This window comes from Anas platyrhynchos, chromosome 27 (assembly GCF_047663525.1).
Source record: "Anas platyrhynchos isolate ZD024472 breed Pekin duck chromosome 27, IASCAAS_PekinDuck_T2T, whole genome shotgun sequence".
Lineage (NCBI taxonomy): Eukaryota > Metazoa > Chordata > Aves > Anseriformes > Anatidae > Anas > Anas platyrhynchos.
The window spans coordinates 6,368,431-6,395,164 of record NC_092613.1 but is presented as its reverse complement, the minus strand read 5'-3'; the positions used below and the strand labels follow the sequence as shown (position 1 = coordinate 6,395,164).

At 46.2% G+C, this 26,734-nt stretch overlaps 1 protein-coding gene across 2 annotated transcripts in view; it reads right to left on the bottom strand.

Annotated features, from left to right (window-relative positions):
• Positions 1 to 1,404: 1,404 nt before the first annotated feature.
• PKP1 (plakophilin 1) overlaps positions 1,405 to 26,734 on the bottom strand; it is a 42,587-nt gene continuing 17,257 nt past the window's right edge. For both annotated transcript variants that reach the window (XM_005013709.6, XM_013094074.5), the window contains 11 exons: positions 19,665 to 19,809; positions 17,725 to 17,932; positions 16,818 to 16,995; positions 14,635 to 14,749; positions 13,700 to 13,855; positions 13,420 to 13,596; positions 11,171 to 11,324; positions 10,474 to 10,660; positions 6,798 to 6,882; positions 5,588 to 5,688; positions 1,405 to 4,695 (listed from right to left, as the gene is read on the bottom strand). In XM_005013709.6, the coding sequence (XP_005013766.1) occupies positions 5,617 to 5,688; positions 6,798 to 6,882; positions 10,474 to 10,660; positions 11,171 to 11,324; positions 13,420 to 13,596; positions 13,700 to 13,855; positions 14,635 to 14,749; positions 16,818 to 16,995; positions 17,725 to 17,932; positions 19,665 to 19,809 (1,477 nt within the window). In that variant the 3' untranslated portion in view covers positions 1,405 to 4,695; positions 5,588 to 5,616. The remainder of the gene's footprint in view (positions 4,696 to 5,587; positions 5,689 to 6,797; positions 6,883 to 10,473; positions 10,661 to 11,170; positions 11,325 to 13,419; positions 13,597 to 13,699; positions 13,856 to 14,634; positions 14,750 to 16,817; positions 16,996 to 17,724; positions 17,933 to 19,664; positions 19,810 to 26,734) is intronic.

Genomic DNA, 26,734 nt, shown 5'->3' with positions numbered 1-26,734 from the left:
GGATGCTGCTTGCTTACTGCAAGGAGAAGCAAAAAGGGTGAATTGAACATTACAGGCAGTGCAGATTATGCTTATCATATTGAAAGACAAACCCGGTACATCCCACCAATGGAGAAATCCTCGAGTAAGAGCAGAAGGGAGCTGGCTGGGTTAAGCAGGAGGAGAGGGAAATTATCAGAAGGTGTTGTTCGAATAGCTGAAGACAAAAGTAGGAAAAACTTCATAACCTCTGCCAAGTTAAATGTAAATTGAACTACATATTCCAAAAAGGAGTTGAAGGAGCAACGTCATAAGAATAAGATATAAAAAATAAGAGTGTCTTCAATTATACAAAGGCCTGCCACAGAGACTGGAGGGCCAGTGAATATCAGGGTGAAAAGAATACTTGGAAAGGGGAAGAGCAGAAAAAGATCTTTCTTCTCTCTCTCTCTTTCTTTTACACGTGATGCCTCTGAGAAATGGGGAAGATTCCTACAACAGCCAATACCTGACAGGGGAAAACCCACATGGCCATGTACCTGAGAACTAAGTGTGATGTCTGTATACAAAATGTGGGTGAACTACAGATCAATAAGGAATGGGTGATAAATGACAGAGAAACAGCACCTTAGAAAATGTTAGGTGATATGCTTGGGGTGAAATAAACTTATCTTCCCAAATAGTGGGCTTGGAGTTGACTTGGAGGGAACTTTATGGTAGATGGTCCCATCCCAGTGACAGCTCAATGTGCAACAGGGAAGCAGAAGAGAACAAAAATGTGGCTATTATGTCCCTAAATAAACCCACAACTTAGTCACACTTTGCATACTGAATGCAGTTCTGGCCTCCCCATCTCTGCAGGAAATAGTTTAATTGGGACAGGTTCAGAGTAGGTCACTGTGCACAATGAACCACGGCTGTGTCTGAGGAACTGGTCTGGGACTTCCCAGCCTGGACCAGACAGCCCATGGCTGTCTGAGACACTGGGGAGCATCAACTCATCTCGCTTTTTAAATATAAGACTCAGGTAGCTTCAAACACTGCTCATGTGAGTCAGGTTCAAAAGAAATTAAGGTGTTTTTTTTTTGTTTTTTTTTTTGTTTTTTTTTTTCCCCACAACAAAGTGCGGATCCATAGAGGTGACACAAATGATGCTATCAATACTTAAATTTTTCATAGGTTGAAGTGGTGACTGTAAAAGCTCATGGGAGAGAAACCTTCTGAGGCTTGCCAAAGATGAAATGGTGGAGGAAAGAGGCTTTACTGCTTCATTCCTTGTATCAGAAAAAGCAGAACAGACCAGTGGTGAGACCAGTGGCTGAATGCTGCAGGGTAACAGGCTCTTGCAAACCTCTCAAACAGATGCTATATTCATTACCATATCATGGCAAGACAACAAAAATAAATCCATCCAAAACAGGAAGCTTGAAGAAATTCCAGCAATTTTTATTGATTTCAGCTTTTCCAACGAAGCAAATACATACAGTACAGCCAAAACAAAACTCTGATACATTATTCTCACATACCTATATCTTACAGAATACACTGTATAGCTATGGACTGGTAGGCTAAGGTGGTCACAAACTGGTGTATGGTCAGAGAGGAATAAAACTGCCTACTGCCTTCTACTCGTCCATGAGGCTTCTGAAATGCTGGGGTGGGTTAGATTGTACATACACAAACAAACAAAGCATTTTATGAGAAAATAGACCAAAAAGCTCTGCTAAGCCCAGGACAGACAAGTATGGTATTTATTTACATGGTTGTGTGTCCTGCGCACAAATCAAGCCCCAACTGCTCTTATTTCTGCTGCTGGCAGAGCTCACAGTGCTGCTAGCTGTGGTCCTTCCCTCCTCAGTAATTCTCCATCACTATGACCCAGAGCGTGAGCTACGTACTGTGCCCCTGCCTCACCCGTATCACTGGGGATGCGCCCTACTTGGCTCTTGCACAAGTGAAAACAAGGAAAACAGCTCACTGAAGCAGGTGTCAGAGTGAAAGACATGCCTTTAAAAAAAAAACAATGTCTCCCCAGAATGAAAAACGTTTACTTTGGAGGTGAGAACAGCATCCAAGTACTGCAGTGCTGAGCTCTGCCCCTGGGAGAAGCATTGCTTGGAAAAGAAGGTCCTAAGCTGCTGGTTATGAGCAACATCAGTTACTCCAGTAAGTCTGATTTTCCTTTCCTTTCACAGCTGGGCATCAGGGTCACTTCTCCTACTTGGGTAGAATCTGTAGTCCAGATTTTACAAGGAGAAACTGAGAGGAAAATAGAGTTGAGTATCAGAGAATTTCCTGGGGGAAAAAAAAAATAGCTGCAAAACAGCCCTGGGGTGGCAGGGCACTTCACACAGCACCCTGCCCTCTCAAGTTAGCTATATTTTGAGGTATGAGAGCAGCAACATGCAGCAGCATCATAAGGAAATTAAGATCGGAAGGGACCTCTCTGGTCTGCCCAACTCTATGCAGGGATAGTGTCACAGCCAGATTGGGCTGCTCAGGGCTGTGTCCAGCCAAGTTTGGAAGATCTCAGGGATGGAGACAGATTCTATTTTTATCGTCTTATTAGCTTTGAAAGAAGAAAAAAACAAAACAAAATAAAAAAACAACACCAACTTTACTGTACTAATAACATTTATGGGAATTATGTATCTGGTCCTTTGAGTTTAATACTTAGTAATGAAATCTCCAGTACTTGTAAATTTAATTGTGAGATGATTATCATATAGCTACAGCTCTTTGTGCCTAATATAGCACTATAGTAAACTGCATTACCGGTGAAAGCAGCAGCACTGTTTAAAAATAAAGCTTAAATAACAGCCAATTAGAATGAATTTCCTCAATATTCCATCATTACATTTTGTAGTTAGCTTTCCCCAATTAATTTTACAGGGAAAAACATTAGCTCCCAGGACTTCAGTCTAACATGTAATTACAGGAACAAATCTGAATGCAAAATTGCACGCAACATACTTTTACACCAAAACTGTAACAATCCTTCCTGTGGATACTGCAGCCATTTTGGACGTCCATAGTCTTGGGTCCTGCCAAAAACATTTTGAACCATGAAATGAGAATGTATATCCAGCTACGTAACATCTGACAGGTATGGCAAGGGCATGCCCACGGGCCCGGACTCCTTTGCTGCTGTTTAAATGCTCCTGAAACTGTCCTACCGGATTCACCTGGTTCTAGCTCTCCACTTCAAAGGTGCTTTTTTCTCTTTCATTTGGCTGGGAGCTCTGCACAGAAAGCTCTCGACTGAACGTGGGTGAATGCAAGCAAATAGTTGTTGCTCATTAAAGTGCACAAGATTAAGCCACCCTTTGTAGTCCAAGAGAAAAACCAGCAGGCAAACGATCTCCCTCTCTGCGGACACGTGCTCCATCCTGTCAAAACGGCAGACAAATGCCACCCCATTTCTTAGGTCTGGAGCTGTGTTAAAGCCAACCTGAATGTTATGGATAGACCCTCGGCAGTCACAAATCACAGAATATCTGTCAAGTGAATGGGATATACCACTTGCCACCAAGTGAGAAGGCTGACACTTAAAAAAAAGTGAGACTCTTTTTCCCTTTCCAGATTCAGCTTCATAACTCATCCTTTCCAAGCACCTCCTGAACCCTTGGCATCTGCAAAACAGGGTCTGGTGCCCCTGCACAAATGCATCCTTAGCTGGGCCTTTCCCTGGGTGTCTGAGCTTCTGACTTCACACACATGCTTATACTCCTTTGCATATTAATACCATTTCTTTACCTTGATCAGTACAAACAAATGGTGATTTAAAATGCCACATCCCTCACTCTTGAGCCCTGGGTGGCAGTCAGTGAGTGACCCTGGGGAAAACAAACTCCTCCTGTCTCCAGCTCAGCTTCTCAAAAGCCACATTTGTCCAGGTACAGTCATGAGATGGCGTTGTTCCGGCACTCAGAACGATTTGGGACCCGGTATATTCATGCTCTGCAGATGTGTTGTAATTGTCCCCTCACATATAGCTTCAGACAACGGTTACTGAGACCCAGGAGAGAATCAGCAGACGTCAATTTGCTTCTTGAGATAAAGAGTTCACATGACAGGAAAGAAAATACTAATAACTATAAGAGTTCATCGGAGAAAAAATCAAAAGCAGAAAAGAAGCCCATGTTCATAAATGTTAGGAATAACCAGCCTTTTTAAAGAAGAGTACTGTTGTGTGTATCTGTTTAAAATAGCCATATGCAATGGGGGAACTTAACATAAAACTGGTAATTTTTGTACTTGTGAGTAAAAATAGGCTGTGACAAGTATTTAGTGTGGCAGCATTTGGTGCATGGATTGGGTGGAATTTATCAAAACTCTACAAGGGGGTTAAACTGCACAAATCACACTGACTTCTGGTGGAAGACAGGGGGCTATGCCCGTAGGAAGATCCTACTCACCAAGTGTGCACATGTATGTTGTCTGCATGCACACATACACAGCAACATGTACATAGTTACACAGACACACTCTTTGCAAAAAAAAATAATTATTGACATCAAGAAAGTATAACCTTGTTAAAAGTCCCTTCTCCCCCCTAAAAAGAAGAAAATGCTTAAAAATATCAGTATCATCCACATGAAATCCATATGTTTAGTTTGCTTTACAGTTGAGTTTAACTCAGAAACAATCTACATCTTTAACATCCTAAGTAATTGTGAAAGGGTTGTCTTCCTGGACATGAACCGATTCCAAATTCTGAAATGGAGAAAAATAAAGAAAAAAAGAAATACCCAGATAATTAAAACACTCAAGAAATCTTTTTCTTTTCATCCAAAACCAACTTTTTATCTTTTCCCTTGGCCTCTCCCCAGTTTCTGTGTTACCCACAGCTCTTCCCCCTGGACTCCCACACTCCTCTGAAGTATCAGACTGAGTCCCAGTGGAAACCACCCAACAAAGCAAGAAGAGAAATCCATGCCCAGGGAGAAGGAGAGAAGTGGGCTTTGCCATTTCCTCTTACATCAGGACTGTTCTTAGTTTGACTGCAAAGAGTATGTTGGGGAAGAGAGAAATTAATTAATTCTCCATAAACTTGATACCACCTCATAGAGAGATCTGATACCTGAGAAAATGCAGAACTGGTCAACACCTTTCCCTTCAGTGGGAATTACAAATCAGAAGTACTTTGCAGATTCAGGCCTCATCCCACACTGAAAAAATATCCTAATGATGCTCTGAAAAATCTGCCCTTGATCTCTCTAACCTGGTTTCTCTTTTGGGATTATTTGGATGGTACCATAGAGTTCCAAATTTTGATATGAGGCTTACTGGCAGATTCTTAAGTGCTCATAAAATGTTTAAGCTCCAACAGCTTTGTCCATCCCATGGCATCTGCCCTGAGCCTGTCCAAGGCACACAGCTGTGTACTGTGGGCAGCATCTGCACTAAGCCCAGGAACTGCACGGCTTCTGACTTGTCATCAAACCAAATGTTTTGCAGTTTGGGCTGATAGGATTCATGATGAAGATGTCACACAAACACACCACTTTGGGGATGACTAAAAAGAGCAAAATGCTGATAGGGCTCACATGCACTGCTCCTCTGCCCTCAACAACCCTTTCCCCATGGATGTGGGCCCCGTTCTCACCTGCAGCCCAGAAGTGCATGGAGAGGCTCCTAAAATCTGGAGGAGAGAGTCCTGAAGGTTGTTCCAGCTAAAGATCCCATCATGTTCTTATCAAATCCTTGCTGAAAAAGCAGATGTATACAAAGCGCAGTGAATGTGCATTGCCTTCAAAACCAATACCTATCCATTGCTGTGAGACTGCCTCCTGCCCAGTTCAAAAGCTGTCCTCCACCTAAAAAGCGTGAATCATTCTCAAACAGCCTTCTCTGCCCTCCCTCTGCATGCCCTCAACACGTGAACTGGCACCCTTGTGGATGGACTTCACCTTCTTGCTTTGTTCTCTGCCTGCTAGGAGCTGGACTCCTCCAGCTTTACTGCAGGAAACCTTCACGTGATCCTTCACTCAACATTAATTCATCTTATTCCCCATCCTGGAAACATGGCAAAGATACATGCATGATGCATATACCCTTGCAGACTTCCAGCCTGCTTCTCTGATGTATATACCTATGTGATGAGCACAGGAGTGACTCAGTCACATCAAAATGAGTTGGCACAGGCTCCTGAGCAGAGCCTGGTGCAAAGCTACACGAACTCCTATGGAGAAAAGTCCCTAACCGTTAATAGAAGAATGATATTTAGGTTCTCTCTGCCTTCCTGCCCCCAGGGTATTCCCCTTTGTGGATGTTACTCCTTCTCTTTAATTTGGCCCTTTACTCTCTGCAGGTGCTGCTGTTGTTGAGTTGGGAAAACCCAGCTCGTTCAAAGCAAGCCACTGGGAGCTGGGAGCTGGCTCAGCGCCCCGTCTGCCTCGGCACTTCCACAGTTTCTGTTGCAGGGAGCAAAACAAATCCTAAAAACTCTTCTTATTGCTTTTAAAGATTATCCTGACTGTAGGGGTGATGTGACCGCAGGGAAGGGTTACGGATGCAGACAAAAATGGGGGAAAAGGGGAGGAACTTTTGTGAGGATTTGGCAGGATACACTGATCCTACACAATGGGCTGCGATGGGGAAGTCCCTAAAGACAGCCCCAGGAGCTGTGGTTGCGACCCTACTGCCTCTTCCTCGGGCCGTATGTGGTGCCTGAGTGCTGGGTGTCACCGGTCCCGTGCCTCGGGCTGCTCCCAGCCCCTGCCCGCACCCGCTGCTGAATCACGACCTCTGCAATCTCACCGTGAGTCAAGACCGGGGCTGCTCTGTCAGCCAGGAAGCAGCAGGGCTTTCCTTACCTGCTTCAGCACACTCTGCAGCTCCCTGTTCGACCAAAGATCTGTCAGGAGGAGGCGAGCAGCTTCAGCCGCTTTTGGACAGGAGCTGGGAAGATGAAAGCAGCATGGGTGAACTCTGGATGGCCGCAGAGCAGCGGCCCACAGACATCAGGACGTGTTACCCACGGCCTACCTGAGCCATCCCCATTTGGAGATCCCATTTGGGGATGGCTCAGCCTCAGAGGCCTGCCCGGGAAACCTTCGCTGCTCTCTCAGCGAGGTTATGTGACAGCAGCCACTGGGGCCAGAACAGGACGAATGAAAAGGGGAAGATCAGAGAAGAGAAACCGAGTTGAAGCAGAGCTTTTGGAGAACTTCTGGGAGAGTAAGAGAGGTGTACAAAGGTGGCAGCCTGTCCCTGGGCTCTGTAGGGACGTCGTGGGTGAACCCTCAGGAGGGCAGTGCAGGGAAGGGCCCCGTGCTGCCTGTGGGGATGAAGGCGATGGGAGCATTCACAATAACAACATCTGTAACCAGAAGTCCTTACTCAGCACAAGTTAATAGATACTTGCTCATGTAACAGCTCCGAAACCATGAGTCATAACAGTATCTTCTATAATTTTGGAACATTTCATACGACAACCTAGATCTAAACCTCACTGCTGGTTGTTATCACTGCTCCTGATCTGCTGGACCACGTCCTGCCCGTGGGAGACTCCTGGTGTAGGCCCAATGCGACAACCCCAAACTGTCTCAAACAGGGCGATGAAGGGGAGACCAGGCTTAGGACCCTCCCTGGCTCCCAGTTTCAGGAAAAGTGTCCTCAAAACAGTGCATTAAAGGACAGGAGTGGCAGAGCAGTCATCAGGAACCACTCGGGACATGCAAACACTGTTCCTATGAGTCTGGAAGGACGAGAATCTAACCCCACTGAGTATATTTTGGGGCTTTCCTCTCACATAAACAGCAGTCATTACCAACGACCTTCTAGCATACAAGAAATTCCCAAATTAATCTGGTTAGAATCACCACAGGGGTAGTGCAGATCACATATGTTGGTACTGTGTGAGGACTGGGGGAGCCGTGCATAACCAGAAATTCTTGAGCAATGTTTTGGGACAGGAGAACTAGTTTTTATTGCAAAACTATTTCTATGGTTATAACCAACCTATACAGTCATCAGAATGACTATATGCAAAAAAAATGTTGTGGTTGAAAATAGCATCTGACTGAAAAGCCATTGAAAAGCAATAAACTTTTGAGGTATGTAGTGTTCAATAGTCATGTCCCAGATACTTTTTTTTCAGGGATATATTGTTTCATGTTGTTTTTCTTTTTCTAAGACAGACTGATTTTATTTTATTTTTTAAATAATTTGCTTCTAATGATGCCTACTATGTTCTTTTTGCCATTGTGTCTTTAGAGCATTTGTAGCTGCAGCATATAAAGCAGAGCTGTTAACTCTTAATTTGAAGGATTGATACTGGCTCTGTTACACACAGAGTATCCAGTACTGTTATTTAGGTATTTTTCAGAGAGTTGCAGAAAAAAGAAGAAAATGACATAATAAAAAATCAGTAACCGTAGCTTGATTTTCAGAAACAGCAACACACACAGGCACAAAGATAACACTCAATATTTTGGCAACCTGAATTAAAAATAACAGAGAGTGAGCAAACACCATCATCACTCTGAAGCCTATGTCATAGGGGAGGATATATGCAGGAGATTGAGACAATTATCTAATTGGGATGCTCCAGGAAGAAGAAACCACAGCTATCAGATAAACTCCTGAACTGTTCATGCCTTTCACTCAGAACACAGCTACACATAGCATTAAGAAAAAGAAACCCTGACTTTGAGGAGAGCTGGGTGTCACTTGAGAAGTACGTGAGATGGGAAAGTATACACAACTTACTTGTCTTTAGCCTGAAAGTTCTTCCTAAAATATGAATACAAAATTGTTCAAGTGTGTTAAACACACATTTGAAGCTTAGAGCTTCAAATGCAAAGAGAGCCCAGTTCAAAAATCTTAGAAATGTTTGGTAGGTGGCAGAATAAACACGTGGCAGGGGAGCATTATGCAGACACGTCAAGCAACCAACACCAATGCTTGGGGAGAAGGAAGTGTGTCCATAGGGAAACTGAGGCAAACAAACAGAGAAAGCACTGCAAAATGCTAACAAGGCGTGACATGGGATGGCCAAAGTTAGCCAATTTGTGAATTAGCAGGGTCAAGTCACTAGAGAAGAGATCTTTTTAACATCTGCCCTATGGGAACAGTCTAAAATAATATGGTTGGAATAAATTGGATTAGTCTTGGATGTCAATTGTTGGCTTTTTTTCATAAGAATCAAACAGCATAAAAATCCACAGGGACAGAAATGAATAAAGGAGTAAAAGGATGAATTCAAGTTCCTTTTTTGGCAAGAATCAGAGAGCTTCTCAGGAGGAATTTGTGATGAAGACAGGAGGAACACACTGAAGACATCTCCAGAGTTTAGTAACTCTCACAGTTCCATGACTCATTGGAAACAAAGCTCAACACACAAAACAGGCAAGACAATTAAGGTACGCACAACCCTGGTTGTGCAATATTCTGCTGAAGTAGTAAATTAGCCGATGACTTGTCTGAGGGAGCCAAAGCGGGACTTTAGGCAGAAGTTAATGCCATTCATAACAATGAAGACTTAGAAGAGGGCAGGGTTTTGTGTTAATTGGGCTTGTTGCAGAGTGGAAGCATATAAAAGCAGCAAAGTGACTGATATTCGTTGGCTGAAGTCCAAACTAAACAAAGAGGCCACTTCTAATGACTGAGAGTCTCTTTGCTGCCATGAAACAAGTGGTAAGTTGTACGTGTTTTATCAAAGGATGATGGAGAAGTCTTTTCATAACAGAAAACAACAGGTTAATTGCATAAGGTATTTTATAACAAAGACAGATGGGAGGAGAGATGAGTCTTGGAATGGAGAATACATGGTCAAAGGCTGCAAGCTCCATTGTAAGTTAAACACCAATTTACTACCTGCAAAACTTAAACCAAATCCCAAAAGAAAAAGCAGTAAAATATGTTGAGATTGTTTAGCTGTTGAAGTTCATGGCATATAGGTGAGGAGAACAGAGGATCTACTTATAAAAAGTAGATATAAAAAAAAATATATGTGGTTCATCTTTGCCACTTGAGGTGGGTGCTCCAACCGAAAGATAAATAAATTTGAACATTAAATCAAGTATAATACCAATATAAAAGCTGTGTCTGAATCTCAGACCTGACCTTCATGGTAAGAGCTGCAGGAAGCTGTCAGTGAGAAGCCCAAGTGCTAGGGATTCACGTTGCCTTCTGAACTCCCCCCTGCTTTGAAGGCTGGAATTTTTAGCAGGGTTTAAGATGTTGGTCCCTCAGTTCCTTTTATACTTTCTTAAAAATCAGTGAGCAAATTTCCTGAGGCCCTTTTACAAATCCCACCCTGGATGGCTCATATCTGTTTCCAAGAAACCACTGCTGAGGATTTGTCTCTACCAGCATGCTCGAAATGCATCTGCACTCTCAATTTACAGGTACAGGGAAAGAATAATGCTTCACTGTGGCTCTGAAGTGTTTTCTGAAGGCTCTGATATTAATCTGGCTTTGCATAGAGTACAGGGGCTCAAAAATGTCTACGTATGACCCTCTCCATGCCTTCTGCCCCAAACTCACCCATTTCGGCACAGGCTTACTACATTATTTAACATGTTGCTTGTCAGGTAACACTTTCCCAGGTGTGGGTTGGACATGATGAGGTTCCTCAGAGTGTAACAAGCTGATGTCATGATCTCGCCATAGCTGTTGGTATTTCCAGACTGGAATGACAGGAGACGTGATACATCTGGGAGCACCTGGTGAGCTAAAGAGGTGGAATGTTCCAATCAACATTTAAATAAAACCTAGCAGAGGTGAATGACATTATTTGTGTTAGCACTATTCAATGCAAGAATGCAGTGTTATCCCCTGAAGGAGGCACTAATAATGCTGGATGGTAATAGCATAATAGCCTATCCTTGTTTTTTAGAGCTAAGATGAGCGCTGCAGGCTTCTGGAAAGGTAATGATTTTGGCTATGGGTAGTCAAGTCCAACTCAGTTCCCCAAAAACTATCATCTGCACTACATCCTCATGACCTTGCAGAGTTGTCATTATCTATAAAGCACACCACAGGCTTGTAGAGACTGAGATAGCAGGCATGTTGCTAAGCCTTCGTATATCACTTGTAATGGTCCTTCTGACCAGAACAAGTGACACCGTTTTGCCCAGTCTGGCTGAGTCCTGTTATGGGGTTTATAAATTGAGGTGGGCATATGTTAGAGAGGTAGAAACTAGACATTGTTCAGGAATCCACTGCGGTGGAAATTACTTACCCATGGTTTTGTGGAGAACAGGATGTCGGGACATATTGCTCAGCAAAGAAGCCCCGGACCGGACAACTTCAGAGCTGTTGGACTGCAGGAGCCGTGCTATGCGAGGCAAACCTTTTTCCTTCACACCAATCAGTTGGCTCATCGCATTGGACATCTAGGAGACAGAACAGTGATGTCTCATGACTTCCCATGCTGGAAGGACACAACTGCAACGATGTGCAGGTTCAGACAAACACAACCATGCTATAAAATACCCATCTGCATAACACCTTTTCCTAGCGTACTCCCACTTACTTTGTCATTTACCCCTCTTCTCCATAGGAGTTTGCAAAGTCAGCCTCCCATCCTCTGTCATACAACTGGGACTCCTTCTGGAGGCCTGGGGGGGGGGGACACACTTGGTTGCCTAACTGATATTCCCAGTAGTTGGAGAGATTTTACCTTTCACGTCCACATTGCCCTTGCTCAGCTCCCTGTTGTGCCACAGGTAATAGGCTGCTTTGGAGCAGAAACAGCTAATGCTCATAATGCTTTAAGAAACAAGCCAAAGGCCAAAAGTACACATCTTGGTTCCTGATTTCATGTTTGTTTACGTAAATCTAGAAGACCTTAGGGTGTAGCCAATGCCGCTGAGTGCTCATGGACTTTGAAGCACATACCAATAATACATTGCCCACTTATTAATGGAGTTTAATCTGACCTTCTTGACTACTGCAGCACCAGGCAGGCTGCTGGAGTGCATCATGCCCTTAGAGTGACACACATCCATCAGCAGTGACATGGGAACAGGCTGGAAGGTGACCCCTTCCATGGGGCTGAGACTCAATTTCCTTCCTGTGCTCCAAAGATGCACAGATGCTGTGTTACAGACTCACACCAGTGGGACTGAGATGTATAAAGGTGAGAGTGGGAAGAGATTCAGACTCTTCTTCTGAAAGCTAAAGGGTTATAGTAAGCTTTGCAAGCTTCTTCCCTATTTTCTTTTTCCTTTTAGTGACAACAGACCCAGCAGCTCACCCCACCTCCAGCTCTGAGCTGGAGCAAGACCTTTGAAAACCAAAGCCACTTCTGCACATCCAGGGCCATTCCAACCCTCCCTGCGAGAAGTCTGAAGTAAGTTGTTGCACCACTGGCAGAACTGTTTTTGTTTGTTTGTTTGTTTTCTTCCTCCCAAAGAAAACATTCTTGTGTAATGATCTTGATTGCTGAAAGCCTTTTCATTTCCATGGAGCACGTAGCTCCAGCCCTGTGTCTCCGATCAGCTCTACCCTTCCCGTGCCAGCCTTCCTCCCCATTGTTATTAGTGGCACGGTTTTGTTAAATGGGAAAAGAAAAAAAAAATCCCTAAGTATTTCACACTGAAAGCCTTGTAACACAAAAGAAAGACTCGGAACAAAAGCTCCCAGGAGATCGGAGCTGGCAGGTTAATGCCGTCCCAGCAGCACAGGCTCCTTCCGTGAGTCACGCCGTGTTTCTGGGTGGAACGCTTCGCACACGTGACACACCTCTCCTACGTACGAAATAATTACCCCTTTATCTCCCTAGCCATCTTATTTAAATTGGAATTGATGAAGTTCGACACAGACAAGTCGGGGTTTGTCCTTGTGAATGCAGCCTGTGAGGACATGCCCAGGGCAGCGATATTGGGCACTGCGAGCGGAGCTGTTGTCGTGATGTGTCCCCTGCCAGCCCCGAGCCCCTGCAATGTCCACAGTGTCACACAGCCCGTGTCACCTCCGTGCTGCCACACCAGCGTGTACAGGACATCTGCAAGGGTAATTTTACAAGCAGCTCTGGTGTGAGCACAATCCACAATCCACAGCACAACCCACCCTGTTATTAGAGCCACCTCCTGCTTAGGAAACACACACATGGTCGGCACACGCACATCCCTTAAAGCATTCTCCATGCTTTAAGGACAACTGTCCACATCTGTGCACATCCTCACTGGTGTCCTGGGGGACGTGCCAGTAAAATAGATGCTGGTGATATGACCTACAGAGTGAGGAAACTCGGAGGAGCCCCTGGAAAGGCGCACGGACCTGGGATAGACCCATGGGGCACTGATTCTAGCCCCCATGTGAACAAATTTTTGGCATTTATAAGAACTTGAGATGGATCTTAATGGATCTTTCCACTGTGGAAAGCTCTGCAATAGTGCAGTAGTTTAAGGAGGACATTTCCCTTCCTGACTACCATAAGGTGCTGATGGGTTTGGTTGTGTGTCTGCAGGGGAGAGCAGCACTTACCAGCCCCCTGCTCGCAGTGAGGTTCTGCAGGGCTCCAGCACAAGCCTCCAGGGTGGCATCCTTCTTGCTCTGATCCATCAGGGACAGGTAGGTGCGGATGGCATCGGAGTGGTAGAGCCAGCTGGGCCCTTTGGGTTTAAAATCCTCCTCAGGAAGGGGGACACCATACTCGTCATTCTACAAAGAGATGAGAAATGGGAAGTTCAGATCCTGCTCCTCACTTGCAGCCCCTGCCTGGGGCTGAACATCACATTTCCAAGCCCTTTGCAGCGTGTCTTACCTCCATTTTGCCACTCCTGCTGTTGAAGCAGCCTGTGAGAGTTTTGTCCATGTAAACACTCCGGGCCATGTGGTTGAGCTGGGTGTATTTGTTGGGAACTTCGGCATCCAGGCGGTAGGAGAGGTTGTGCAGGATGCAGATGCAATTCTCCACAGACTGAAATCACCCCCAGAACAAAAACGCAAGGGTCACATTAGGCAGAAATATGGAGCAGCACTGTATATAGGTACAGAGAGGACATCTACCATGCCATAGTTATCTTTTCTAGCAGCTAAACTGCATCAAGTCTTGATACTAGATACCTGCAGCCAACACCAAAACACACAGTTACATTTCCAAACACCTGGCTTCAGTATCTTCTGCTGGAACTGTGTTTTTTGTTTGTTTGCTTGTTTTAAAAAAGCTGTCCCCTAAAGAGGATTTGCTCAATCCTGAGCTCATTTGAAATATTTTTGGTTTTAATAGGCATCGTACTGGAGGCTCTGGGATGTCTGGCTACCATAGCAGATGTTGAGCTCCTGAAAATGTGCTATAAACTCTATTTTGTCCAAAAAAAAGTGCCTTTTATACATAGTGATCAGTGTCACAGTCAGCGGACTGGTAGGGTGAGAGATGGAGGTTTAGATGCTGGAAGGATCCTGGGTGGGAAGATGAGGGAGGGGAGCATTCTGGGGGCTTGGGAGCCAAATTATTTTGCTGTGGCTCTGTGTTTGGTAAAGGGAAATTGTAAAATAGACATCTACTTTAGGCCAAGAGCACAGCAGATTTGTAATGCTATGACAGATTGCACTGGGATTTGGCAGGTCAAAAGCAGCCACAAAGAGCCCAGTCCCCTCTCAAGCTTGTTTGAAAGGGGTTTGGAGATATTCTGAAAGCTGCAATGAGTAACTACGGGGCTGAACCCAGGCAAAGAGCCGAGGAGGAGCAGCTGGTACCTTGTCATCAGGTCGGTTCGAAGCCACGCAGTTCTGGGCATAAGTCATGACTGAATCGATCAAGCCAGGGTAATTCCTCATGGTCTGGCGCCCCATGTCTGCAGAACTCAGGTTTCTGAAGAGAGCCGTGGCAGAGCACGTCAGGAGGGAATAAGAAGAGAGAATTAGTTGGCTTCACTCACTAGTCTCTATCAGCTCTTTTCTCATTACGGCCCTGATTTAATTTATTTATTTTTTTTTTCCTATGTTCAGCAAGGACCTTCTGTATGATTGCAGTGGTGCAGAGCTCTCATTTTGCTCTTCTGGATTGATTCCATAGGGGCAAATGTCCTCTTAAGGAACGCTGTATAGCAGACATCCTCCTAGTGAGAATGATCAGAGGCCACACATGATGTTACACAGACTCATTGCCTCCTTGTGTCCAAAAATAAAAATAAAAAAAACACGAACATGCAAATGATTGTAAACATGGAACTACAACTACACAGGGTCTACAGCAATGTCTGCGTAGGGAATGGGAAGGACCTGGGGAGGAGCAGCAATGGCTCTGACCAGTGGGATTGCCCAGCTCCTCATTCATTCCTGAGTGCCCAGCAGGTTGCTGCCAGGACTGGGGAGTTTTTCCAGTAACAGGAAACGTTTTTTGCCTTTTTTTTTTTTCTTCCCTGTTTTATTGCCTTGTAGCTTGCAAATGAAAAACAAAGAGAGGTTGGCAGTCGCTGTGAGATATTCACTCCAGGCGTTCCAGAACTGGATTTGATGTTCACTGTGATTTGCAGCCTCTTCATTAACATGAATTCATCTGCAATCCAGAAATGCTTGAGCAGCAATGGCTTGAGCCCAGGGCAAACCCAAGGCTGTTCTCATCCCTGCGTGATGCTGTTGCAGCGCAGTGAGTCAGAGCTGGCCTGGTTCCCCCCGCAGAGCAGGGGCTCCCGACCATCTCACCCCACTTTCCACGCTCCCCCTGCCCCCACACCTTCCCAGCTCCCTTGCCATCCACCAGGGCCGTCCTCAGCAGGACCCTGCTGCTGCAGCCTGCAGGACAGGGGCAGAGCCTGCCTGGAGCTACTCTCCATGGAAATCTGGTTTTACACTGTCCCTGCTCTCTTTCCTTCATTTTAACGAGCTGTGTTGCAGCATCGGTGGGTTCAGATGGTCTCAAAACGGGGGGGCTGCATCCTTCCACACCGCAACGTGCAGTTGCACGGGGAAGGTTTTTCCAAGACGGGGAAGGGAGCAGCGCTCGCTATCTTTCAGACACGGTTCCCAGCCACAGAAGACGATAGTATCAAGTCTCAGAAGGCCCCTGCCGTGTTCACCCATTTTGTTTCACAAGCAGATACAGCTCCTGCTAGCTGCGTGTCTGGTAAGGGTGCGGCCGGCGCTGCGCTCCCTCGGGGAGAGCTTCAGTTGATGAAAGTGCCTAATTATACCAGGTAGGTTTTTTTTTTTTTTTTTTTTTTCCACTTGTTCCCAGTGAGACAAGGTGCTCGCATCCAAGTGGAGGAGGGTGGTAGGAGAAACAGCAAGTCAGGACGAAGATCCTCTACAAAAGGGCTCTGGCTTTTCTCTGAAAAAGTAAACTACTCCGGGCTCAGTCTGCTCCTCCTCTTTTGGGGGTGACCCATCTGGCAAAAGAGGCCAATACGCAGCAAGCTGCATGGGCCAGGGGTGGCAGGTAAAGTCCAGGGCAGTGGGACTGTTCTGTACTGAAACAGTTATTTAAATTAGTGGGAAAATGCTTGTTTTCCCCATATAGAGAATTCAGTCTTCATATCACCCAGAACTCAGAGCGGTTTGTTTTCTAGCAACCAGAATTTTCTCTGGAAACCTCAAAATATAAGGGCAAAATGTGCCAAGATTCCTGGTCTAAGCTGAACACTGTCAGGTTTCAGTATTACAGCTCTCCAATTACAAAGCAACTTACAGTTTTTGAGCAGAGACTTCACAAGAGCAACCCTACTTAAAAATAAACAACACCTACTACAAAAATATTTTGCATACATTTTTTCTTCACCCTCTGTTAGTCAGGAAAACTTTCTCAGAGGGATTTTTTTTTTTTATTATTATTAACAGCATTGCAGCAAGTGTGGTTTTTAGCTTATTGTAAGAGGATTTACGTAGATTCAGCTCTTGTCAACACACAGCAAGCTACACTAAGTCCCTGCTTGATGACTCACCTCAAACACCCCGTGGCATTGAAGAAAACTTCTGGGTCAATAATTTCTCTTGTCCTGTTGCAGCCGCCATCAGACCAGCCAGAGAAAGGGATGATAACACAGTCTGTCAGGACGGGGAGGGCCTCCTGTATCAACTCTTCCTTTAATTCATCGGTGGAGGAGAGGTTCCAGAGCAGTCCTAGGAAGGAGAAAGACACAAGCAGAAGGTCACCATGCATTAGAAAGTTTGAGATCAGGGTGAATTCCAGCAAAAATGTTCTTGCTCCTACCATCTGGACTCAGGGTGCAGAGGCTGCCCTAAATCCCAGTCTGCCCGTCCCCATAGGAGATGGGCAATGGGAGTGTGATATCATGAGGAGGTGTACATCTAAGCATCATCCCTCCTCCCAGAATTGGTGTTTATGTTGTAATCAGGTTACGGGAGGAAGGCATCTCTCCAGGGATCTCACGGAGGTTTGCACACAGGACCTCAGGTACAGCTGGGGGTGACCGGCACCAATGAATTCAAGTCAATCCTTCAAGAAAAGGAGAGACCCCAACCAGACGACCTGTCCAGCTGTACCGGGATCACCAATACCCTTGTCCTTCCCTGCACAGGGTCCAGAGGGCCAGGAAGGCATGGGAATGGCCAGACAACATCAGGAAAACCTGGAAGAGGCACAGCCCTGATGAGCAACTATAATTTGGGGAACCCCTGCAGGACACCGAAGGGCAAGGACCTGCTCTGCTTTGTGTCTTTGGTTGCCATTTCATGCAACAGGACCACAAAACATCCTCTTTCTGGTGTGGCAGCACCATGGCTCTGTGTGTCGGGCAGCATGGGATGGGAGCATGGGGTGAGCTCCTCAGAGGCTCGAGGTGTCTGGGCTGACACCAGCTGAGGGGCTCTTGGCAGTCTGTCACGTACCTGTCAGCTGCTTCTGAATTTCGGTGTTCCCTGTCCTCCGTAGGAGGCTCACGCACTCCCTTATCCCGTTCTGCCGCCGGGTTTCTATCTTGTTGGTCGGATTCCTGAAGACCAGATTTCGGAGGGCTCCAGCCGCTGCCCGCTGTACGTTCTGGTTCGTGCTGCGGAGCAGCTCGACGAGCTTGGCGATTCCCCCGAGCCGATAGACCTGCACCAGGAGAGACGTGCTGACATCGGCCTGGTGTGCAGAGCATCGCCAGGAGAAGGACAGCTATAATTGCAAGGAGTCAGCGTGGAACCTACTCACGGGACCTGGCAGAGGAGGATGGCTGGAGCCCTCAGACAGCACGGCTGGTTCTTGCCATCAGCCGTGGCACCAGGGTGCTGTCCTTGAGGTTAGAGCTCAGACTCTGGAAGTGGATGCCTATGAGTAATGGCCATGGGCTGAATTTTTGGCTGGTGTAAATGTGTTTGTTCCCACAAACTTTCACCTACCTCCATCCGTTGACATCAGGAAAAAATGTTGCCCTGCCTACAACAGGGGCCATCCATAGCAATGCAATGACATGACATGGTAATTTATCTGCAGCCTGAAATCACAGGCTGAGCTGCGGTCACGGCAGAGCGTAAACACCCTCGGGGGCAGCCAGCAGTACTGGGCCGTGCTCCAGCAGAGAAGAGGGAAGGGTATGGGCAGGGGTGGCACTGGGAAGGGGCCGGAGCCCTGAGCTGCAGGACACTGCATGCACACCATGGGTGTTTGAAGGCAGAGCAAATTCTCTGCTCAAACAACAAAAAAAAAAAACAAAAAACCAACAACATCCAAGCTCTCCAAACCACTGGGGGCTCCTGCTGAAGGATTCCCCCTGTGCCAAGTCTGCTGGGGACACAAGCTCACATGGAGCGCCTGCTCGCACAAACAAACCTGTTGGCTGGAGATTTGCTGACAATAGAAAATGAATGAGTGCATTTAAAAAAAAAAAAAGAAAAAAAAAAGCAACCAAGTGTGCGCTCAGATGACTCACATACCTGCTCTAACACATCTTTCTGGGAAGCGATGGGACAGGCGGGTGCTCACAGTGTTTTCAACGGTAACGAAGGGTGTGGTCACCCTGCAATTAGCGACTGCAACGTGGGCTGGGGTCCCTGCATTCAATTCAGCTGCACCGGGGACACAGAGGCACATCTGCACCCTGTGCCAGCATGTGCAGCTCCACCACGCTGCCAGAAAACTGGAAGCCACCTTTATGCAGATGCTGTCTTGAGAAACCCGCATTTACATGACTGCAAACATGCCAGGACGCAGATAAACTTTTGTGACAGTCTTGCTACGGCAGATCCAGCATTGAAACTGCCTCCCTTGCTGCATGGTGCCATAAATTTAGTAAGCAGAAAGCAAGAGCATAAGAAAAATAAACTTTGCTGTAAGGAGGGCTTCTGCCTGGCCAACCATCTTTGTACGTGACCACTGATGAACCCGTTGGCTTGAATAGATGGCTGAAATGTCATTGAGCAATGCACAGTGGGATTTAGGGCAATTTTATGTGGCTCTGACACTGCAGCTCTGAGATTGCAGAAAATTCACGTGGAAGCAGGTGCAGATGCCTCCAGAAGACAACTGTGTGTTTGGGTGGCAGCTCCCATACCACCCTAACCCTTCCATCTCTATCACAACGGGTTAGGGTGATAATACAGTCACAGCCTCCTCTGCTGCCTGCTAACTATTCCCCTGTGTTAAAATACTGACCTGACTGCTATTAAGAGAAAGTGGCCACTAATAGTTGAAAAAACTACTTAATTAACTCCTGCGTGGGACTAACGTGTTATGAGGCTCCATCATGAAAATCAAAAGGACCTTGCTGCTGAGGACAACCAATTTCATCCACCTCATGTGGCACCACATCCAGTATGACAGCAGAGCTCTGAAGGAGTTTGCTCACCTCTTGCTTGGCAGACTCATCCTGGAAGCAGGTGTGCTGGAGGTAATAAGCACCCATGGCCTGGTATTTGTCATCGGAGGAGCACAGAAGTTGTATGGCTTTCTGGATGGTCATTGTACCGCCGTCTATCTCGTCACCACATATTCTATGTTAAAGAGAAATGCAGCATTGATTGAGTTCTTAGCTGAAAAGGCTACTTCAGTACTGGTTGTTATTAGGAAGGAATCAAATACAAAATGCAAAATATTATCACATAAACCATGTTGTGAATCCCTATTGCATTTCTCAGTCTCAAAAAAGAAATGATAAAAGTGGAAAAGATGCAGTAGAAAACACTAGGGCTAATGAAATATGGATCCACTCCATCAGCAGAAACAAAGGAGACAGAAAATAGAAGCCTCTGATTGAGGTGCTAGAAGTCTAATTATGTCTAAGGCAGAAGGATTAGAGAAGAGAGAAGCAGTATTCACTGGTGCTCACATAAAAGAATTAGTGGGCAAGAATGAAACCATCCGCCAGTTTATTAGGGCAATCTAAAGTAGACAGATGCTTTTCCCACAACACGTGGTCCTTTGATGTGAGATGTGGTGGAAGCAAAACTGTGAGAGCAGCTGATGGTCTTGGAAGGCTAGAGCAGGAAAAGGTGACAGGCATGTCTGGAGTGATGGAATGGACAAACAAAGAGTTTATGAAATACTAATAATAGCACTGAGACATCCTGCTCCCAGGGCATGTTTACGTCAGTAGTCTCCAAGCTCTTTGTAAAAGCCAGTCATCGTCATCATCCCCTGTTATAGGTAAAGAATCTGCCTGCAGAATCTGGAGGAAGGCTACATTTACCTCTGGCTTGGAGCAGGAGCAAAACCTTGGGTAAAATGCAAACACCTGAAGATTTGCCCCCTTGTTTAGAAATCTCAAGGTCTTGCTGTCTTGTACTTATTTAGCAGTACTGATATTGATTCCTGATGTTTTAACCGCATCAAATTAGAAAAAATGTGTACTTTCATACTGATGAAGGGGCTCTGAACTGTAAACCTTGTCTGTGTTTCCAATTATATCAGTTAGTCTAATAAAAGTTCTTGTCTTATCATCCTTGCCCCTTGGGCTTGCAGCTGGCTGCAGCAGGATCTCAGCTCACGGCACTGATTTGCACCAGAGTAAATAACCACACCAAATTCAGGAGTGAGAAGAGGTGAACCCCAAGCTTCTGTTCGGTTATTACAGTTCCAGCAGTGACAAGACGCAAATGGGACAGTGGATGAAACCAGAAATTGTGGGCTTTGCTAGGATGGATTGGCATCGTCAGACAATCCAATAGACTCTAACAAAACAGAGATATTTTTTTAAAAGATTTTTAAATGAACCTATTACATTTGAAATATTAAATGTTACTAGGAGGGAGTGACTTTTTTTCAAGTCACCCGGTGTGCAGAATCATTTTCATTGTTCCAAAGAAATATAAGAATAAAGCTCTATAAAGGACACCCAGATATGGTCCCCACCTCCAGCAGCTCACAATTAGATAAAATATTTTGTTCCCAAATATCTAAAGGCTCTCACCTCCCCACAGCACAAGTCTATGAACAATATCCTAACTCTATAGAAAATCTCACACAAAAGCCAACAACCCTGCTGTGCACTGAAAGACACAACGAGAGACTATATATAAAGTTGCACCTAGTTTAAATTTAAATTAAGAAATAGGTACTTCCAAAGAACAACTTGCCTTTCTGTCATCAGCATTTATCGTAAGACAGGAAGACCTGCCTGCTGCCTCTGTTGATGTAGAGAAATTAGATAAAATCTTGCATGATACCTTAAATGTTCAATAACTAAAGTTAGATGAACTTCAGTGAACTTCAAAAAAGTGAACTTCAAAAAAGTGAACTTCAAAAAAGTGAACTTCATTTCACTTCTATTTCCACTCTAAAAATAACATGTCACTTCATCGTATGATTTTTCTTCATTTGAACCTCTACCAAAACATGGCTCCAAGAAACTTTCATTCGACTTGAAACAAGAAAACACAAAATTGTAAAGAAGGTTAAACTAGAAGCTTTGGAACCTCAGAAATCTTTGGTTTGGATTCAGTCACAATCAGGTTCAGGACACTGATTTTCTCTTCATCTTTTTTGTCTGCTCTGAGACACAGGACAGAGCTGAAACACCGACAGGCTCAGCACAGATGGCACCAGAGGGAGAAATCAGACCTGGGTCAGTGGGACAGGGAGGGAGGCACATTAATAAAACTAACAGGTCAGTGGTCATGCAGCATATGTAAATATGCTGTTTTGTCTGTTGGTGGTGGGTTTATTTATTTATTTCAATATATTTTCCAGGTTAAGCAGAACCCTGAAGCAGGAGTACTTTTCATGAGAAAGAAGGATGCCTGTTCTGTCTAACAGTTGAAGGAAAGCAATTTCCTGCACATCCACCTAGTAAGAGGTCCAAGCCCTCTTTTGGCAGGGAAAAACTAAGCAGATAGATCCAGTTCTGCATGGGGAAAGATAGGAAAAGATCCATTTCCTCTGCTGGCTAACTGCCAGGAGCAGTTCACTGAGGGTGAGCAGCTGGGATCTGTTGTTCCCCTGGAGAAGCAGCAGTGATTTCTCCCAGCTGAGAACAGAATCGCCCTGGCAAGGCCCGTGCTAACAGTTTGTCAGCCAGTCAGGGATATTCCTAACCAGATCAACACCATGAGAACAACAGCCTGCTCCAGGATGAATTCTTGGAGCACCGCCATCTCCAACCTGGGCCAATGCGCCTGGTAGGAAGAGCTCCAAAGGTTGTTCTTCTTCCACAAGAAAGAAGCAATCAGAGTAAGGAGAGACCTCAATTAGAAATGATTCATCGGGAGACAAATTAGATGATCAGATTCAGGTGTGGAAGGGAAACAAATACTTAAGAGTGTCAGTATCACAGAAAGGGAAATTCTCTAGTTTGACAGGAATGTCTTTTGTTCACTTTGTATTAACAGATTAGTTTGTGTTGAGCAGATCTAAGCCTCCATCCTGGTTGTTAAGCCCCAGCAGAGGAGGAAGCTAGGAAACTGTAACAAATCGCATTGTTCATTAACAAAATGAGAGTGAAGACACTCAAAACCTCGAGTGAACCCAGCACATCCAAGCCTTCCAGAGCCAGGCCACACAGGAGCAAACCAATGGTGCTGCTCCATGCCAAGCAGCCACATTTGTCCACGGGACTCCACCCAGGTTTTGGTGCCACTGAGAGCTCAGATGAAGCTTCCCCTCGGGCTTTGCTAGGTTGGTAGACACCAGGGAGATGGACACTGAGCCAGGGACAAGGAGATCCTCACCATGAGCAAGCTGTGGTATGAACCGCACCAGGACAGCATCATGCACAGCTCCCCTGAAATTGCTTTGGATGCAAATGCACAGTGCAGACGAGTTCACATCACACAGAGCCAGCATGGTGAAACAGACATTTTTAGAGGCAGCTTATCCTATACAAAAACAAAATAATATCAAGATGTCTGCTTTTCTACATGGTTCTGTGTTCATGTGTGGCACGGTCCTGGAGAATTTCTGCTTTGATACTGATTTCTTTTGGTTAATCCCCCCAAAGAGGAGATCTATCAGAAACCCCCATAAATACCTTTCTGACTCTTTCAATAACTTTTCTGTGTTTTCCCTGTTTGGAACATTTCCAGAGGGACTGAACTTCTGCCTAGGAATGTAGGGTTTCAGGACACACTGTTACTGTCCCTGAAGTTTAGCCACAGCTCACAGGGGTTGCTGCAGCTCAGCTTGGGCCAAGCCAGGGTTACCATAGGCAGATGTGACCATATCTGAACGGTGCTTTTGCAATATTGAAAATCCAAAAGGTTGCCCCAGCCTCCAGCTGAGGCAGTCACCTGGGGCTCTGGAGTGCACAGAGAGGCACTGACTTTGCCAGCAGGTAATTCACTGACCTACCCAGATTTCAGCTCCCTTGGCCACTGACTGCATCTCTGCAGGGGCAACGGGGACACTGGCTCAGATGCAGGCACCTCCTGTTGGAGCAAGGCACATACAACCACTTGGATATGGCACAAACTGCTGCTGAGCCACCTGCACCGTGTGTCACCAACCCAGCTGGGGCTGTCGGTCCCATCTGAACACAACACACAAAGCACTAAGTGCACCGCATCTGCAAGCAGAGCTAAAACAGCATCAGCCAGTGGCAGCGCTACTCTTCCTGTGCTTTGAGTTCCAGCTGGAGGAGGAAAAAGACTCAAGGACTTACAGGATGCATTAAATATCACACCCTTTATTACTGCTTCTCATTATCACTACTTGGTGAGCCAGGAGGGCGTAGAAGCTTCACTCCCCAATCTCACGTTATTTAGCTAAAAGCTGCTGACTAGTTCCAGGTGGCACACTGCCACTTGGAGCGTGTTGCCACAGCAGAGAAGTGCCGTCTGCCAGAGGAAGTGGTTACGAGGGGCTACCATATGTGTCTTCACGAGGTGCTGGAACCACAGCTGCTGCCACCTCCCAGGACAAGAGGGTGCAGATCCGCAGGGTGTCAGAGCAGCCTAGGAAGGAGAAGGGTGCTGGGCACCAGCAGGTCTCCCTCCAGCTCCGCCAGGTAGAAGGACTTGCTCCACAGAGCTGTATTCTGGCAAAATATGTATGGTGCACCTTGGTAATTGCCTTTGGGCAGGAGCCACCAAATTAACCCACGAACTTCTGAGCCCAGAGATGCTGAGCTTGGAAATGCTGTTGCAGATATCACATAATGCTTACAAAGCCCCTGAGTGGCTGTAGAGAAGTGTCTGGAAGGGACATCCCGACCCTGCTCACCGAGGCAGGGCTGTAACCACAGGGATGGTTGAAGAAAAGAGACTTCAGGAGGAGGTTTCTGGCAGCAGGTCTGTGCTGTTTAACCCCCCGACCTGAAGAAACAGTGCCAAACTCAGATTTCATCACCAGAGCCAGTGTTACGGGGTGGGTAAAACCCTACAGCATGTTTTACTTTATGGCACAAGCTTTTCCCCCAAAACATTTAGGTGTTAACTTAACAGCTCAACAGCTAGCTGGAGGAAAGGCACTTTCCTCACCTAGAGTCATTGCTGTAAGAGCAGGGACTCTTCTGAGAGACAGTTACTGAAGAGACAGCTCTTCCATTATACAACCAAAGCTGGTTCAATAAATGGAAACAATCACACAAACATGAATAATTCCAGAAATTACATAACTTTGTGATCAAATGCTGTTTCTGCTGTAGGGACTGCTTGGTACACAGAGCTGGAGAGCTCTCACTGCCCAGTATTTAGATATCCACACACCGCTTTCACTACCTGGGAACGCCAAATGTCCCCATTTTCATCTCACACCATCCAAAGAGAAGATCAGACCCGGAGCAGGAGAAGCCTCAGGAGCAGAGCTCTTGCACCAGCACTGACACTGTTCAGAGCCCCCGCATTACAGAGCAGTTCCTTAATAAACAGAGACTCAGTGGCTCGCCGGTGCCACCAGCCCCTCACCGCAGTGGAAATCTCCCCATCAGATTGCCTCTCGGAGCCTGGACACCACCGGGCCCTTCCCTTGCTCACTGAGACTGTTTGCCAGCCTGCAGACAATTTATCCACATACACAGGAGGTTCGTATGGTGAGAAGTGAACACAAAGGAAGAACAGAGCCTTGGACAGAGGACTCCAGCAGCTATTCCCCAGCTAAGCCCTCTTCCGGCACACAGCCACTAATAATGGGTTGCCTACGAGCAAACCTCTCCCTACCCAAAGATTAAGCTACCCAAATGCAGATCAGCTCCAAGTGCAGACTCCTCCAACCAGAAACGATCCTACACAGCAAAGAGAGCCCAGGCATGGTCCTAACCCATCTCCAGAGGGTCCCTTCCCAACAGAAGCACGCCCCAGACCGAGGCTAACAGCAGCCTGCCACATGCTCCATAAGGGCAACTGACCCCCCAAAATGCATCATTTTTCCAAAGAGGCCAAATCCTTAGTGTGTTATCAAAATGATGACGACAACAACTGCCAACCTCAGCTCCTTAGAGCCAGGAGCAGAGGTGCTTGCACAAACTGCTCTCCAAACCCATCCGGCTCCGCAGTGAGTCTCATGCGAAGCACGGGGGTGTGCCCCAGCCAGATCAGATTCACGCAGGGGACACAGCCCCCGTTGAGCCCAGGACTTGAAGCCCTCGTTTCCACACCAGAACCAGTTCTGCCAGATGAGCAATGCCCCAAGCCAGGAGAACTGTCTAAATGCAGCCACTCCCTGACCAAAGGGCATCCAGCGCTGGGGAGGATTCCTCCCGCAGCAGCAGTTCTCCTCCTCTTCGGAAAGTGTCATTATTCTTCCAGTGACCTCTCCAAAGCAATGACCAAGTCTACAGCCATAATGCTACACAGTGCAGTGGAAAAGCCTGCCTGGGACTGATTTCTCAGAAGCCTTGGTTTCCCCATGTAGAAGCCAGCTGCAGCCCCGTGTTCAGTCATTCTGCCATCACTCCCACTACACCTTTATGCTCTTTACTCAGAAATTCCCTGGAACAAGTTACCTCCAGTTTATGTAATGTCTCCATTTCTCATCCCGGAGGAATTACAGAGCTTCTGAAATGAGCAAGCCAACACCACTGGTGCTCCAGGTTGGCTAGGGCTAGATTTGCATGTGTTAAATTGAAGGGAACTGGGCACAGGGGAAGTCAAGGCTTCATGTCAACATGCTAACGGGCAGGTGACTTTCCTTGGCATAGACACTCCGGGACCTATTTACCCCACTCAAGGTGAAATGAAGGAGGTTAAGCAGAGAATTAGCCAGAAAAATCTGGAAACCAACATTCAGATGTGAACAAGGGCACGATCCGGCTCACACTGCTGACTGTGGTGGGGGATTTTCTCCACATCTACAACACACCTTGGGTCAGAAGCTCAACAAAATCCAGCCTTTGGTGTGAGCTGTAACAAAGGCTGTACTCCCTGTTAAACAGCCTCTTACTTATCCGGCAGCGTGCAAATTCCCTTCTGCACCCGGGACCACAAGAAATGAGCTCAGGAGCTTCCAGGGTCTGTGTGACAAACTGCAGAGCCTGCATGGGAGATGGGA